Source organism: Thamnophis sirtalis, unplaced genomic scaffold, assembly GCF_051295495.1.
Source record: "Thamnophis sirtalis isolate CommonGarterSnake01/CBP01778 unplaced genomic scaffold, rThaSir2_p1.2 scaffold_10, whole genome shotgun sequence".
In the NCBI taxonomy this organism is placed as follows: Eukaryota; Metazoa; Chordata; class Lepidosauria; order Squamata; family Natricidae; genus Thamnophis; species Thamnophis sirtalis.
The window spans coordinates 34,452,986-34,471,084 of NW_028261390.1; the positions used below are offsets into that span (position 1 = coordinate 34,452,986).

Genomic DNA, 18,099 nt, shown 5'->3' on the forward strand with positions numbered 1-18,099 from the left:
TTTTTCAGGCAACTAAAAATATTGTTTTAATAATAGGACTGCATTCACACAATCTGGGATCTATTTAGACCTGTGCAAACATTCAGCTGCTAGATAAATTCTCCTTAAGTAGATAATTATTACAGCGGACAAAATAAGTTCTTTAATTTCATCTTGAACATTTATATACTATACCATATCTACGTCTTCACGCCGCATCTAAAAGATCTAAAGCTGGGAAATTTCTCTTAAGTTTCACATGATGAGTATAAAAATGTGGAACAAATTGATTACCATCCTACTCTGCTCATGCAAGGAAATTAGATAAAAATCCCATTCCCTTTTATAAAAAAGCACCAATCCATCAGGACAACTTGATACAACATTCAAACCACATTAAGTTTTTGACAGTTATATAATTGTTGCTTGATTTTACCAAATTGGTTCTATGTACTTTCATTTAAATCATGTGCTAGTGGAGCAAACTCCAGTTTGCATTCTTTGCTTGTTCTTAATTTCATTTTTTTCCTGGGTCAGGAATCAAGTTCAGCTATTGATAAGCATAAAAATATTTAAATGAAGTATTTAGCATACAAATACCATGCCACTTTTTCATAATGTTATGTTAGCAAAGGAAAATGGTCATGATTTTATTCAACTTGTGAAAACAGAGCATCATAAGAAATTTTCTTTGAATTTTTTTTTTTAAAACTGATAACCAACCCTGGAAAACCCTTTGTGTGTGTGTGAATCTCTTTGGCTTTCAGTAGTTGTTATATCTGGATGCGAGAGTAGGAAAACCTAAAGCATGAAATGAAATGATGCATAAACATATCCATTGCAGACAGTTAATCACAAAGAGAGATGGAATTACTGCAAGTGATGTAAACATTTTCCCCAAAAAAGTTGCATGCAAAATGTGAGGGAGATTTTTGGTAAATAAAAAATACTTTAATAGTCTATTTAAAAAAAGAAAATGTGATTATTAGTCTCCACAAGACTGGAAAGAATTCTAATTAACAGAAAAACATCTCTACACTGAGAGGCTGTAAAAATAAAGCAAACCAGTTCCAAGAGGGGTTTCAATTTCTTGCCTTAAAATCAGCAACAAGTTGACAGACTGTTCAATTCTTCACACATTTCATTACTAAAATAGCCCATTTCCCCATAAAACTAACAAGGCATAAAGGTGACCAAACTTCTATTACCTAAAGCTAAAGATTTTACGACTATGTTTCTTCAAATTAAATAATTGTTTTCTGTGTGTTCTCCCATCCCCATGGTTTAAATATACTTATACATTGTTAAAAGAATTGCAATAAATTCCTGTCAATATGCAAATATTTTAGAAAGAGGCATTCAAATTTTTCAGCAGAAATATTTCTGTGAACAATTTGGAAACTGACATTAGTTATCATTCCATTGTTGAAGTGTTTTATGCACATACTTTCCATTCGTACTATAGGAATATTGCAAGAAAAAATATTGATGAACTAAAAGTTCATTCTATAGTTAATGTGGGCTTGAATGTCTTACAGATGTAGGATGCACTCATACCTGGAAGTATAGAATTTTCCATGTGAAATACTCCCCCCCCCTATTGTCATGAATGAGAACATTGACATTTAAAGAAATTCCTTTTGTGCACTGCTTCAAACACAGGATCCAGAATCAAAAGCTACCCATGGATAAGTGTCTTTTGTTTTTAATAGTTTTATTTTCCACCCTTTTTCCACCCTTACTTTTACTAAGTCATAATTTGGATAATTTTCAGATATGAATAACAAAGCAAATAGTTGCTCATAGGTGTGATCTCAAATTTCCCAAATAATAGAGGATGCTGTTCACTAATTCAGAAGCATGTTGCTTCCACTTTCAACCAAACCAGGAGTGCATTTTTTAATATGAACCAAGGGCCACACTTGGGATAAAATAAAATATAGCTAATATGATTTCTGTTCAGTCATGTTTTAATTGACTTCCTATTACATTAAAAATGTGGTAAAAAAATTCTGAGGGCTACACCAAAGCTTTCAGAGGCTGCACATAACCCTATGACCTCAAGTTCTACAATAAAACAATTGTCCATATCACAGATACTATTTTAAAATTTCCTTTGTGCATTAGTCAAGGAAGGAAGGAAGGAAGATAGGCAGGTTTTTTTTAGTTTTCAACTTAAAAATTATAAAATAAAGGTAAGCTTTGCTTTCCAAAGTTCTGAATGTTTGACAATTTATTCTTTTTCTAATTAAAATACCCTTTCTGACATATGTCAAACCATGAAACTCTTATAAAAATAACATTGATGGGATTAAACTGGTTAACAGTGAAATTAGCATCAACTAAAATTAAGTTCAAGTTGCATTAGTATTAAAAGGACCAATTCAAATTAATGTCTGATTATGACTCTGTCCTTTGCTGTTCTTTAAAAATCATTTCACGCCTTCATGAAAAGATATATTAGCACAAAATTATGACAAATGATTATGTAGGTAAGCTATGCTTCTTGGAGAATGGGAAGAGGATTTCCTTAAATTAGTTACCTTCGTTTATATCATATATTACATTTCAAAATGTACAGACACCCAATGTACTTTTTTTAACAACATATACATGTGAGTTTATAGAGCCATTATAAAAAGTTTTTGATTCTAAATTAAAAGCCATAGAAATAGAATCAAAATAATGGAGGTTGATAGTACAGTCAGTGCTTATTTTCATAATTATTGACAGCTGTATCTTTGGCATTGGAAATTCAGTACAATTTTCAGGAAAAAATGGTGTTGCTTACAGCTTTTAAAACAAGGACAAACAGGATTGACCAAAGTACAAAATTTGGGGGATTATTATTAAAGATTTATTTTTTCTATTTTTCTAGGCAAAGTTAATTTAAGGACCCTGAATTACCTTCTCATTTTAGGGTATGATGCAGACTGTATGGACTCATTTAAAAATCAACTAAATGGTACCACATTTCCCGGAAAATTATATGTAATATAATATATATTTTTATATTTATTTAGAAGCTTTGAAATAGTACAGTAAACACTTTGCAACACGGTGTATAAACTACAGAATGTCTCTGATATTTTGTGGGCTTGCAGATTAACAACATTTTCAAGACCCACAGGTGAAAAGAACATGATTCACAATTTCTTTTGTAAAGTTGGAATAGTCTGGGGAACACTTGATCACACAAAAATAATATAAAACAGTCAAGTTTAAAACAGTGATATTGCATTTATAATGCACGTTTCCTTTGTTTAAAATCTGTACGATTGGCTTCTTGTGGCGAATATAAACATCTAGAGGGCTCAGTGACATTTTGGAGAGAGAAGAGAAAGAAGGAGCTATATAGTGCTGTAAACAGGCACACACTGATCAGAGAGGCAAAATCAGTTGCCTCTTTAAGTTTCTATAGTTCCATACATTTCAACTCATTTCTCAGGCCTGCTGAGAGCAAGTAGGTCCTACTATTGGCCATAATGTCTCCAACAGCACAAAATTTCTTCAGTTAACACAGAACTGGATGGCCAAGATAATGAAGTTGAAAAGTTGATGCTTTTGTTGGTCGAATTTTGTGCAAATCATGCTGCTTCAGGTAAGTCCCGTAGAATTGACTAGCATATCCTTTTCCGTGCTGTGGGGAAAAAAGGGGGAAATCATATGTAAGTAAAGATTGACATGTTAACATACAGAAGTATTTATTAACAAAAACAACAAATGATGAGATAATTTAACATTGACAATAGTAACTTCAGACTTCTTTATTTCAGAAATAATGTAATTACCAAATTATGCCCTTCCCTCAAAAAGTATAAATTGCTTATTACAATATTTATTTCAAAATCTTTTAGATTTTTATTTAACTGGATTATAGTATTATATCCAGAAGCATACTTTGGCAGTACTCACTCTTCCCTTTCCCTTTTCCAAACTTCAATTGTCTAATTTGGTGGGATGCTGATAGGACTAACAAGGACTAGTAAGTGGAATTTTTCAATTGTGATTGTTGGATCTTACAAAATAAGGATAATTACTAACTTTGAAATAATAATATTTGTTATGATTGTTTCTGCTATTTAGCATAGAATCATAGCTATGAATTAGGTGTGGCTAATTAGATGTGCCTCAAGGATCTGATCTCCCTTATACTACTTGGAAGACCTGGAATAGGTTCAGAGCTGGAGTGCCTAAATGTAAAAATAATATGCTCAATTGGAGACTCTTTACAGATAACAATATGCTATGTGAATTTGGAGAAATGCAGAGCCCAACCCATCTGCTGGTATGTCAGCTGCTACCAGAAACAGATAATTACTCTTTTTGGCAGAGCCAAAGTGGCTTCATTCTGGCTGTTTAAAGTTTAATCTAGACATAGGAGGAGAAGAAAAAGCAATAACAATATATTTTCTATTTAAATTCATTATTATGCATATCAATAAAAATAAATTTAAGGTATACCAACTTTATAACCAAATCCTAGAAATCACTGCAAGACAAATCATACTCTAAGATCAAAATTACATGAAAAATAACAGTCAGAAGAATATTAGATCTGAAATGACTGGCTTGTCTTAATGTAATTCTCTTTAAAGAGAATAAACTGCATTGCAGTTTTAAGAACTATCTCTGTGAATGTTAAAGATTTAACACTTAACATTTAAAGATATAGCTCAATAAGTTTTACTGTATGTATCATTAAAAAAACAGACAATTTATATTCCAAGCACTATCAGTTTCCCAACGTATCTCAAAACACATCTCATTTTTGTTACTTTCTAGTATAATTAATTCCTGTTAAAAATCTTATTCCCCCTTCCAAAACATTTGTTTTCATGTAAAGTAAATAAATGAAAAGGTGATCAGCCAAATTTCCTCAAAATATCTAGAACTTATCTACTACTATAAAAAATTATAAAGCTAAAATGATCTATGCAAATCTTACAATTATTCCAATACTGATTCAATTATGAATAGCCTATCGATAGAGATGATATGGAGAGATATCAATGGTATGATATAGCTCCACTGAAGCCTCTCCAAACTCCATCTGAAAATTATTTCCAAATGGTTTAAGTGAGGATGCATTGCAAAAATACTATTGCATTGGCAGTGGCAACACAGCTATACATTCCTTATAAGGAAAAAACCCACAGTTATTTCAGTAGAATTTATTTAAGGCTGCAATTCTTCCTACATTTAGCTTCACTTAAATTCCAATTAAATAAGTAAGGTAATGTAGCTGAGACTTATGATGTAATGATTTGTGATTTTAAATAAATAGTTCTAAAGAGAATAATAAGCATTATTAGACACAATGGTAAAGTCTGTAATGCTTTGGGAAGGACAGTATCAGTATACATCAATTAACATCTATAATGAAAAGAAACAAATCTGTAATTTCAAGAATCATGATCCTCATCCTGAAAACCTGTGGTGATGGAGTTTAAAAGTTCTTTTATCTAATAACGTTGCTGAAATCAAAAGATAGCTTGTGATCCTTTTAGAACTAGTTATTCAAAGGGAAAAATATTCTGAACATTCTGATGTTTGATGTAAATGTTCAGTTTAATAGACTTCAGATCCAACTGACAGAATGTGTATATATGCATTAAAATCCCTTTCACCATTTTATATATGTTAAACTACATAAAACCCAATATAAGTTTAGTGAACATTCTCTTTTAACAAATATTCCTTCTTCCCATTAATTTCTTAAATTGAGGTTCATAGTACAGCAAATAAAGCAAGTTGATTAATCAAGAAAACTGTAGGCCGAGAGGGATGGTTCCCTTAAAAATAGAGTATTTTTCTCATCCATTGGAACAAAGACTACAAAGTTATTGAGATAAATTTTTGTCTTTAATGCAGTTTATTTAAAGATAAAAAAGGAAGAAGACTTGCTTTCTACTTGTATTTATTACAATGATCTGTTAGTCATTGACTAGATGGCAGGCCTTTTCATTAGTAGCCGTTTTTCCCTCAGGGGTACATTAAGCATCACCGTCTGTGTGTTCTGCAAAGCCTTAAAGAACAAAATGTTCTAATATGTTTTTGACCTTAGTTGACCTTTAATATGCAGTACTATATTTAGTATATTGTTATTTTTTGTTGTATTGGCATTGCCGTATGAACTGTTTACTTTTTGTTTACAAAAAGTTAACAGTAAATATTTATTAGTGATGCAAAGCTGTTTAGAGTATTTACAAAGAACCCATCTGAATGTACTGCTTTTGGTATCAAAGACCTAATCCATTAAAAATCCAGCGTAGCCTGTAGTAAAGGACCTTCTTCTGTTGTCTGAGAAAATACATTTTCTCCCAATGACAATGTCATTTTTGTATGCATTTGCATGTTCAGATCACTTTGGAAGATCACAACACTTCAACAGTTCCAACACTAGTTACGCACAGTCCTACTAGTGACCACTTTATCAGATATATCCTTTGTTGGCATGTTTATATGCACACTTTTATATGTTCTTCATGAATAGTGTAGTTAAAAGAAAAAGAAATGCAATAAGTATAGACTGTGTCAATTCCATTAAAGCTTCAAGGTAGGTGAAAATTCAGTGATTTATATTCATTATCAATGCAACAACAGTATAAAATACCTCTATTTTATTACTTATTATCACTTAGAAACTATTAAACTCTCATTACAGTTATTGCAGAATTATCCAAAGATCTGTTTACACATCTTAGGATAACAAGTTTGAACTCAGAACAAATGTCTAATGTTTGCACATGCTTATCCTTGCAGGAATAGCACTAAAACAGGGATATCATCCTTAGTTGTTGTTCCTAGTTCATATTTTAGAATTAATGTTGCATGCAAACAATAGCAGCATTATTAATACTAGGAAAGACATTACTGTAGTCAATAATGGAAGCAATTGTGAATTACTCAAATAGCCACTAATTAATTAGCTTTAACTTTGTAACAAGCATTATTTCATTACTATACAACTTTTTCTCCCTATGGGCAAGGATATAAAAACAGTATCATCCAATGTATCTAACTGTGTATCTTTTTAATGATATCAATTTCTTGCCAAAGAGGATCTTGATTCTACGCAAATAATATCAATATATAGCTGAATTCTATCCAGATAATTAGGACAGTTATTGTGCAATTCTATACTTAACTATATACTGTAGTATGAGAGTTGTTGCTCTCATGCAATTGGTGCACCATTGAAATCAATATTTCTCATGGCCACAGGTTGAGCTACTTTATTTAATGCGTGAGTTCACTCATAATGCACAAAAAGTGCTTAAAACAAGAGTTCATAATACTTATACAATTTATTATATTTACATATTCCTTATTAGTGAAAGTAATATCATTTACTACAAATACTATTATGTAGTATTTCAGCCATTTGTACTTTTATGTGTATTAAATCACATTCCAGGTCACTTTATTTTTCTGTTATGTATTTTCGGTCAGCATTCCAGAATGCATAGATTTAGATTCATTAAGTCACAAAAACAGAAATGTCATGAAGGTCCCCACAGAAATTCCACTGAAACTGATACATATTCTATTCATGTAAGTCACTTTTCCCAATCTGCAGACTCCAGAACATGCTCTAAGTCAATCTCCTCAAACAAAAATAACTAAAATCTGCAATTTGAGTCATGGTCACAATAGACTTTGCCCTATTCCCTTCCATTCCCTTCCTTTCTCTTTCTCTTTTTCCTTTCCTTTTCCCTTTCTAAGCTTAACCTGAAATTAACCTGAAAAGTAGTAAGTACAATTATATCTATATTTAGCCCTACAGCTAAAATATAGCTATACAACTCCTTCAGCTAAAAGACACATAGGAGGTCTACCCCCGTGATGGAATCAAATTAGTCTTCCATTGTTCTTGCTAGTCCTATCATTATCCCACCAAACTTCAGATAAGTTTGGAAAAGGGAAGGGGAAAAGTAAATACTGGCGAAGAATTACTCTGGATATAGTTAAATATACATTGTAAAGATTTATAAAGAAATATTATTATAAGTGATCTATAGCTTTTAGGGGAGGGGATAATTTGATAACTATATTATTTCCTAAAGCTGAAATAAATGTGAAATCCAAAATGACTATTGTTGATGTTAAATTATCTTATAATTGATTACTTTTGTTAGTAAACATTTCTGCTTTTTATTTATGTGGTACTTAATGTGGACTGTAGTATCAACACTGAATAGTAAATCTGCTTTCCCCATCTGAAAAACAAATAGAATCCTACTCATAATTATGGCATATAACAGATTTATCAGTTCTTTCTATCTGAGCTGAATTGGCTAGACTTAAGTCAACTTAATGGGAAGAAATGTGTTTAAATTAAGGACGGTTTTAATTGGATCTATATTACCTTATTTATGTAAATAAAAATACCTCTAATCACACAAGCCTCCCAAACAATAACCAATACCTCTACAGTTTCTTGGGGATGCTGGAGAAGTGAATTGTAGACTTAAGCATTTAGTCTTTGATTTCCAGCTTCAGGCACAAAAGTGTCATAATCAATCTGTGACTTTGTATGGGGATAATATTCTTCTGAATCCTCATTAAACAGTATGTGTGTACATACATACATTATCTGTATGTACATCTGTGTACACACACACACACACACACACACACACACACACACACTATCTGTATCTTTACCTACGTACTATTTAATTTGCTTTGCCATTAACAAGACTCACTGGAACATTTACCGCATATATATGTAAAACCTGTATTTAAAGACTACTATGTTACAGGTCATCCTAGACTGACAACAACTCATGTAGTGACCATTCAAAATTACAAGCACACTAAAAAAAGTGGCTTATGGCTTTTTTCACACTTATTACTATCCTGCATCCCCAAAGTCATGTGGTCAAAATTCAGATGCTTGGCAACGGACTCATATTTATGACGGTTGCAGTGACCTTGTCATATGATTATCTTTTGTGATCTTCCAACAAGCAAAGTCAATGGGGAAACCGGATTCACTAAACAACTGTGGCAAGAAAGGTTATATGTAACATGGAATAAAACTCACTTAACAACTGTCTTGCTTAGCAACAGGACTCAATTGTGGTTTTAAGTTAAGGACCACTTGAATTTCTTTCTCAGTGTTTCTATTTTTTTTTTCAAAAGCTGATTCTCTGAAACTCATTTAATTTGTTTTTATGTAACATGAAAGAATCTTTTCCTTTACTCCAAGCTCCTAAATGAATATGATTGGTCTCTATAGTAGGAGCATAATTAATCTTGCAGTTTTCTGCAAGCACTAAAATGTGCCAATATAGAAAATTTGTCTCAATCTGTATTATTATCCTTGCTTTACAGTTGGGGAAATAGTCAGAGAGGTTATGTGGAAAGAAGAATTGTTCTATAGTTAAAGGAGATAATGTGAACATATCTGAGCTACATCTGGCTTTGCCTTTTGCAAGGGGGAAAAGGAAAAAGGAAATAAAATAAAAAAGTCTAAACCACAATCCTATATTCACTTATCTGGGAGCAAATCCCATTGAACTCAATGGGGCTCACTTCTGGTAGGAATATATAGGATTGCACCTCACACCTCTCTGTCCATAATTCCCCCATCTGTAAAAGGAGAATAATAATGCTTACCTATCTCACAGAGGATCTGCAGTTCTTTAATCACTATTCTTTTATAATCCACTTTGTGATCCACAAATGGCAAGGCCTAGAGAGGTGGAAAGCATTACAATCAGTGCAAGAAAACAGAAGAACCAAGAATTCTAAGGTTTCAAGTTGTCTCTTACAAAGAGCTTTATAATCTCTTAAGTATGTAAATGAATTTTGAAAATTATAATTAGAAAATCTAAGCAAAATTGACATATTTATACATATGTGATTTGGTAATAATATTTAGTAATAAGAAACACAATTATCACACAGACAGCAAAAAATGCAAAAAATATAGGCTTAAAAACAAAGAAAAATGTGAAGGTTAGCACAAATTTTAAATGACATACTAAACTTTATACCAATCAGTCTAAAAATTCTTATATATATATAAGTGACATACATACATACATACATACACATATACATATACATACATATTATAATGCAATTTTAAATTGAATGTCGATATATAGTGTAATATACAATAAAATCTTTATTTTCATTAAGAATATGTTTATTAAATACATTTGCTGTGTTTCATCATCCTGAAACCAAGAGCAAGTGGACTAATTTCCTAGCAATACAGCCCTTATTATCTGTCTCCTTTATTTCTCTCTTTTTTCACATAGAAAGTTTTATTTTCCATTTTCATAGCATATAATCACATGTATACTATTACATAGTCAATATTATGTTGTATTATTAAGTAATTACATCAATTCATCTTACCATCAACTACCAAAGAAAAGAAAGAAAAACCCAGTTATTGGCTCTTCTGCTCTCCATACACCATATTTATACCTTATCCGACACTTTCTTCCCCCTCTTTCCTCCCGCTTTCTACATCCTGTCTTCCCTCCATCATTTTCTACTCTACTTCCCCTTCCTTTCTGCTTCTCCTCTCTCCCCTTACCACTCCTCCTTATACACTTCATCTTCCCCCTTCACCCTCTCTCCTATTCCTCTCTTCCTATCTTTCTTCTCTCCTCTGCTTTCCACTCTAATTCACTTGGTGTATTTCAGCTCCTGAGCAAACTCCCTTTTGTGTTGATGGTATTTATAATTCCATTTCAATATACACAAAAAATAAAAAATAGCAGTATACATGTACAATCATAATACCTTAAAATCCAACACCCCTCCTCCAACTTAGTAAACTCCACGCCCTCCCACCCTCCCCCCAACCCCCCCAACCTTCCCCCACCCTGACTTCCCAGAACCAATACAAGGTATAAATCTTTAACAAAAACAGTTTAAAATATACTTAAAGAGAAAGTAGAAAGTTAATAACGTCTTTGAATTGAGCTTAGCTCCTCCTTGCTAGGCTAATTATAAACAATTTGTATCATTTCTGATCTTAATCATAAGCTATCTGAAATTTCCTAGACCCATATTTATTTTGAATATAGTCAATCCATTTTTCCCAGTCTCGTTTATATCTCTCGTTTGAATTATCCTTGAGATATGCAAATATTTAGCCATCTCTGCTAAGTTTGTGATTTTCAATGTCCATTCTTGGATAGTAGACAAATCTTCCTTCTTCCAGTATTGCACCACCAACAATCTAGCTGCAGTTATCAAGTGCAAAATCAAGTTAATCTCTACTGCTGTACAATAAGTAATTATACATAACAAAAAATAGGTGGGGGGTAAACTTTATCCCCCCCTTTTTTAGAACATTTTGCATAATCCATCATATTTTTGTCCAGAATACCTTAACCTTTTTGTAAGTCTACCATGTCATTTAATTTTTATTGATGTTTTTTCCCAATCCGCAGTAAAGCACTCCTTAGAATATGACTTTTAAAATTCTTATCCACCTTTTTATCATATAGCAAATAAGTAACCATATACCAAATCATACCCTTCAATATTGAGTATTCTATCCTCTGTTAAATTGATCCAATCACTTAACATTCCAGATTAGAGACTTAGTTACCATCATTAGCCCCATGAAACTTTTTAAGAGCCATCTGAACATCTTGGAATTTAACCTTTGGCCTAGCTCCTCCCACTGCTTCTGATGTAACGCCTGTATGCTCCTGAACGGTGGCTTGTGTACGTTGCTTTTTAAATTCCTGTTCCATTCGTCTAGTAACCAGGCGGTCTTGTCTTTGTTCTTTAGCTTCTTGTACCTCTGAGAGAACAAGTTGATCCCCCCTTGTTAATACTGGGGATTGTCTGATAGTATGGTTGGGTATGTCTGAGAAGGCTGGGACCACAGCCGGGTATCTCCTGCACTGAGTGCTTTGCAGAAGTGTCAGGGGGGGCTAGGCCTAATCCCATCCTTAGGATGTCTGATTCGAAGGGCCTGCCGGGGAATGCGGTGGCCATGGGGGAGGGTGGAGGGACCATGGGCACGGGAGTGGGCCGGAACATTACGGTCATAACAGGAAGGGGCAGATATGGCGGGGACTTTAGGGCTAGCCATTACCGGGGAAGGAGGGTTCGCTACGTCACAGAGTTCCCTCCTTCTGGCCCTATTAGTTCCACTCCAAGGCCAGATGGCGTGAGTAGTCAGGGCCCTGGTCTCAGGCTGCTGCTGCTAAATGCCAGGTCTGTGGTTCACAAAGCTCCCCTTGTCTGGGACCTAATTTTAGACGAGAGGGCAGACCTGGCATGTATTACTGAAACCTGGCTGGGCCTGGAGGGAGGAGTCCCCCTCACTGAGATGTGCCCAGAGGGTTTTCAGGTGCTTCATCAGCCGCAACCTCAGAGAAGGGGTGGGGGAGTGGCCATTGTTATCCGAGAGTCTCTAGTTCCTCGTAGGATCCCTGCTCCGGAGCTTGTCGGGTGTGAGTCCTTACTGGTGAAGTTGGACCTTGTGGGTCAAGTGGGATTGTTGTTAATGTACCTGCCTCCCAACAGCGTTACAACAGCTCTCCCCTCACTCCTCGAGTCAGTAGCCGAGCTGGCAGTTGAGTTCCCCAGGCTTATGGTGCTGGGGGATTTCAATTTGCCTTCGCTCGGCGAGCACTCTGATGGAGCGCAGGAGTTAATGGCTTCCATGATGGCCATGGGCTTCACCCAAGTAATTCGGGGCCTGACTCACTCAGCGGGTCACACACTCGACCTCGTATTTCTCTCGGAGCAGTGGAGTTGTGATCTTGGTTTGAGGGGTATTGAGATTTTGCCCCTGTCATGGTCAGACCACTTCCTATTGAGGCTTGACTTTTGGGAGCCAATCCCCCACTGTAGGGAGGAGGAACCGATTAGGTGGTTCCACACCAGGTGCCTTATGGACCCACCGAGCTTTCAGACGGTGCTTGGTGTTATACCTGATACGTTCGTCTGCAGTCCGGTGGAGGACTTGGTCGCTGCTTGAAACTCAGCGGCAGCTGAGGCCCTTAACCGGATTGCGCCTTTACGGCCTCTCCGAGGTAGTGGATCCAAGAGGGCTCCTTGGTTCACTGAGGAACTCCAGGAGATGAAACACCAAAAGAGACACCTAGAGCGCTGCTGGAGATCCAGTAAGTCTGAGTCAGACCGAGCACTGTTGAAAACCTGCATTAGAGCCTATCTCCAGGCAATTTGGACATCAAAAAAACGCTTATTTTGCCACTCTGATTGTGTCCGCTGAGTTGCGCCCAGCCGCCTTGTTAAGGATAGCCCGCTCCCTCTTGAAAGGGATGCGGGTAACCCTTTACAAGCTAGAGCTGAGGAATTTGTCCAATTTCTCGCGGATAAAGTTGCCCGGCTTCGGACAGACCTGGACTCCAATTGCTCAGAGCCAGCTGAGGTACCGGGGGAGGGTCTTGAGCGGAATTTATGGATTGATTTTCAACTTGTCACACCTGAGGAAGTGGACAAGGCCATGGGAGCAGTGAGTGCCTCCACTTGTGTGCTGGACCTGTGCCTCTCCTGGTTGGTCGCGAACAGCAGGGAGGTGACACGGGGCTGGATCCAGATGATAGTTGCCGCCTCTCTTCAGGAGGGGTCCTTCCCGTCCCTTCTAAAGGAGGCGGTGGTGAGACCCCTCCTGAAGAAGTCATCTTTGGATCCAGCCATTTTAAGTAACTACCGTCCAGTCTCCAACCTCCCCTTCGTTGGGAAGGTTGTTGAGAAAGTGGTGGCCTCTCAGCTCTGGCGGTCCTTGGATGAACCGATTATCTAGACTCCTTTCAGTCTGGTTTCAGGCCTGGCTACAGCACAGAAACTGCTTTGGTCGTACTGATCAATGATCTCTGGCGAGCCAGGTACGGGGGTCGCGCCTCCATCCTAGTGCTCCTTGACCTCTCAGTGGCCTTCGATACCATCGACCATGGTATCCTTCTGCGACGGTTGCGAGAGGTGGGAGTGGGAGGCACCGTTCTTTGGTGGTTCTCCTCCTACCTCTCGGACAGGTCGCAGTCAGTGTTGGTTGGAGGGCAGAGGTCGACCCCTAGGCCCCTTAAGTATGGGGTGCCGCAGGGTTCGGTCCTGTCCCCCCTCCTGTTTAACATCTACATGAAGCCACTGGGTGAGATCATTCGGCGGCACGGGATAAAATACCATCAATATGCGGACGATACACAGTTGTATCTGTCCACCCCGTGCCAACTCAGTGAAGCGGTTGACGTGATGTGTCAGTGCTTGGAAGCTGTTAGGGTCTGGATGGGTGTAAACAAGCTTGCACTCAATCCCGACAAGACCGAGTGGCTTGTGTTTTTCCCTCCCAAAAATTGGCCTTGTATTCCATCTCTCAGGCTGGGGGGTGAAATTATACACCCCTCAAACAGGGTTCGCAATTTGGGAGTCCTCCTGGACCCACAGCTGACTTTAGAACACCATCTGTCGGCTGTGACCGGGGCACATTTGCCCAGGTCCGCCTGGTGCACCAATTGTGTCCCTACCTGAACTGGGAGGCCCTCAGAACAGTCATTCATGCCCTTGTGACCTCAAGACTGGACTACTGTAACGCGCTCTACATGGGGCAGCCCTTGAAGAGCATTCGGAGACTTCAGCTTATCCAGAATGCAGCCGCACGAGCGATTGTGGGTGAACCCAGGTACACCCACGTTACACCTATCCTCCGCGAGCTGCACTGGTTGCCTATTGGACTCCGGATGCGCTTCAAGGTGCTAGTCATTACTTTTAAAGCCCTACATGGTATCAGACCTGGGTACTTGAGAGACCGCCTCCTGCCAATTACCTCCCTGCGACCAATTAGATCCCACAGATTAGGTCTCCTCCGGGTTCCATCAGCTAGCCAATGTCGACTGTCGACCACCTGTGGCTGCTCCGGCCCTCTGGAACGATCTCCCTGTGGAGATTCGGACCCTTACCACCCTTCAGGCTTTCTGCAAAGCCGTCAAGACCTGGCTGTTCCGGCAGGCCTGGGGCTGATGAGTTCCCAACCCCACTCAAATTGTTGCGGCTGTTGTGGTGTTTTTTAATCTGTTTTGTATTTTGCTTTTTGTCCTGTTTGTCTTCTTTGTATTACCCCTATTCCCTTATAGTTTGTTAGCCGCCCTGAGTCCCCCTGGGAATAGGGTGGCATACAAGTTTAATAAACTAGAACTAGAACTAGAACGTGAGTGGTTTGCTTTCCATCATATCCTTCTTATTCTCTTTGTCTAGATCTAGAGGAAGGGGGTTGACCACCCTTCAGTACGTTGGTGTAAAAATCTTGTGCCTTCCATACTGTATTGAGGCGATGTCTTTTTCCAAGGTAGCTAAATGTGATGCCGGCTGGTGCGTCCCATCTAAACTGTATCTGGTGATTTTTAAGCTCTTCAACTAAAAAGGCATAGTCTTTCCTAGATCTCAGCATTTTAGGTGGTATCTCCTTCAGGACAGTAACCTCCCGACCCCCGATTTGAAGCTTATTTTTGTAGGATTCCTGTAATATCGTGTTTCTCCCATCTCTAGTGGCAAAATAGACCACTATATCTCTTGGTAATTGTTTTTGTTTTGCCAGCCAAGAATTAACGTGGTAAACCTTTTAGATTTACCAATCGAGATTCCCTCCTGACCTTCCAGCCATCAGGTCGAAGGCTTCAGAGAGAATCTGTTTCAGGTTCTCTTGTGTATTTTCAGGGAGGCCCCTTATCCTTAAAGCAAATTCCATTTGCCTATACTGTAGCATTATGATTTCATTTTCTGCATTGCTGACCTTTTGCTGGACCGCCTCCATCTTCATTACCAAGTTCGTATTAGAGTCACTAAGATCTTCTAACTTTTCTTCAAGTCCATATGCATAACCAGCTAGCGAGTTTAGAGCCATCAGAAAGTCCCCTCTAATCATTTGGTTACATGTCATAAGTTCTTCAGACATCTGTTTGTTAGAAGTGACTATCTCTTCCTTAAGTTTTGCTTCCATCGTATCAGCATGATTTTTTAACACATCGATTAATTCCTTCTGCAGAATTTCCCTTGTCAGGGGGTCCCCTGCAGAAGTAGAAGGGAGTAATGATTGTAATTTAGCAGAAGGCACTTGTGAATTTCCGGCACTATTCGATGCGTGGGGAGGAGGGGAAAATTTTTGCTTAGAAGCCATCTCAAATTTAATCTTCTTTAGTCAGTTAAAAAGTCCAGGCAGTCCAATTATACAGCAATTGCTATTTGGTTTGATAATAAATCACTTCTTGGTAATAAATCACTTTTAGGCTTCGCAAAAGTTGTATCCAAGTCACGGCCCTCCTACACAGCTCGGCGCCATTTTGTATAGAACTTTCAACAAGTAATCAGCAGAAGGAATTCTTTGCAAATGGAGCTAAGGATTTATACATACAATTAGATGTTCACCGATATTGATTCAGCTCGGCTTGAAGTCCATAGTAAATCATTGTGCTGAGGATGAGTGAAAAATCTTCTTTCTGCAGCAAAAGGCAGAATGAGCCTCGGCTCGGAGCAGCCATGCTACAGCTGGTGCCCTCTCCCTTCCTCCCAGCATTTAGGTTGAGAGGGTTAGATAGAGAGCTTCTGATGCATACCTTCTCACCTCTCTCTTCTAGGCCCGAAGAGAGGGTAAATAAACTGCTAGACAGCTTGATGAATTGCTGCTTAGGCAGTTTAACAACGCCAAGATTCCAGAGCTGTTAAGAATAACAACCCCCTGTCAGGCTCCGCCCACCAGAAGTCCTTTACTTCTCTTACATGTTGATTTTTACAAAGAAATTCTGCTGTGCATTGCACCAAAGTCCCCAATCATATCTGAATAATAGAATTCTGTTTTCCTGTCAGTTGAAAGCAGTGGTGGGTTTGGATCCCGTTCCAAACAGTATGCATGCATTGTACCTGCCTGCAATGCCTCCACAAGCCTCCGTGATACTTCAGCTGCTCGGCGGAGCGTCGTGCAGGCACCGTACACACCATGCGCGTGTGCGGAAGCACCAAAGGCTTAAAGAACAGGTAAGCAGCTCAAGCGGGCAGGTGGGCCCTCCGAAACACTGTACCGGAATGGTAGCCAGTGCTCCAGGCAGGCTCCAGTATGCCTGTACCGGGGCATACCGCCTGCAACCCACCACTGGTTAAAAGCCAGGGAATAAGCCATGTTCAGAACTTCAACATGCTTATTTCACAGCCTATGTTCCAAGGGGCAAATGAGCCAAACATTTACATATGTACAAAACATATCCATGACAAAAAAAACCACCAGCTTTATTTTATCAATCAGTTTATACTGTTTGATCAGCTTATCACTGATAACAATTTTGCAAATGTTGAAAAAGTAGAGATCCTAGGTAGAGCTGATAAGCATGTTGAAGAGGTGATGGTGTGGCCATTACAAGCATCTCCAGAAGAAATGGATCATTTGGAACTGTAGTAGTCAGGATTCAGATGGAGGCACTGAGCAGAAACTGCATTGGTTATTCTTATTGATGAGTTTGAGTGAAATAAGGATGGTAATCACCCTTATCCTGCTTGAATCTCATAAGGACCTTTGTTGACATCTTCTACATTATCCACATATCTTGGGACATGTTTTATTGTATTGGGTGAGTCCAGATATTGGTTGGGAGTGGAAAAATTGAGCCAGCAAGCACTTCAATATGGAGATCCCCCCAGGATTGCTTTATTTTCTCTCATATTTCATATACGCACAAAAAGGTAGGAAAAGGCCATCCATCAGTATGGGTTGAGATAGCAATTTGCTACTGATACCAATTACACATGATAAATTGGTAATTACAATGGCCAGATTTCTATTACATGGCTATGGGTTTTTCTTATGTTCCTCAAGGTTATATTCACATTAGAAAAGCCCATTAGAAAAGCTGATTTGGGGTGATGCCAAGTTTGGTTCCTAATGGGGCTCTGTTCTATTTGAAAGTACACATTCATAGTATGAAAGTATGGGTCCATGAACTCACAGTTCAGAATATGGATCTCAGAGCACATAGCTTCTGCTTGGGATCATGGCCAGAAAGGTTGTATGAAAACTGTCATCTTTCTTAGAAGAAAATTTGCTGATGACAGTCCCTCATGACCTTGTTACCTTATCTATGAATGACCACAATGTGCTGTATGTGGGGCTTCCCTTGAAGTCCA

General features: G+C 38.0%; 1 protein-coding gene across 2 annotated transcripts in view; it reads right to left on the bottom strand.

The window, feature by feature from the left end:
- Nucleotides 1–2,194: 2,194 nt before the first annotated feature.
- The window catches only part of PCDH10 (protocadherin 10), a 63,281-nt gene continuing 47,376 nt past the window's right edge, over nucleotides 2,195–18,099 (bottom strand). The window contains exons 5-6 of one of the 2 annotated variants that reach the window (XM_014072689.2): nucleotides 9,607–9,682; nucleotides 2,195–3,619 (exon numbers count right to left, since the gene is read on the bottom strand). In XM_014072689.2, coding sequence (XP_013928164.1) covers nucleotides 9,648–9,682 — 35 coding nt within the window. In that variant the 3' untranslated portion in view covers nucleotides 2,195–3,619; nucleotides 9,607–9,647. The remainder of the gene's footprint in view (nucleotides 3,620–9,606; nucleotides 9,683–18,099) is intronic. The other variant, XM_014072690.2, reaches the window with a different exon arrangement.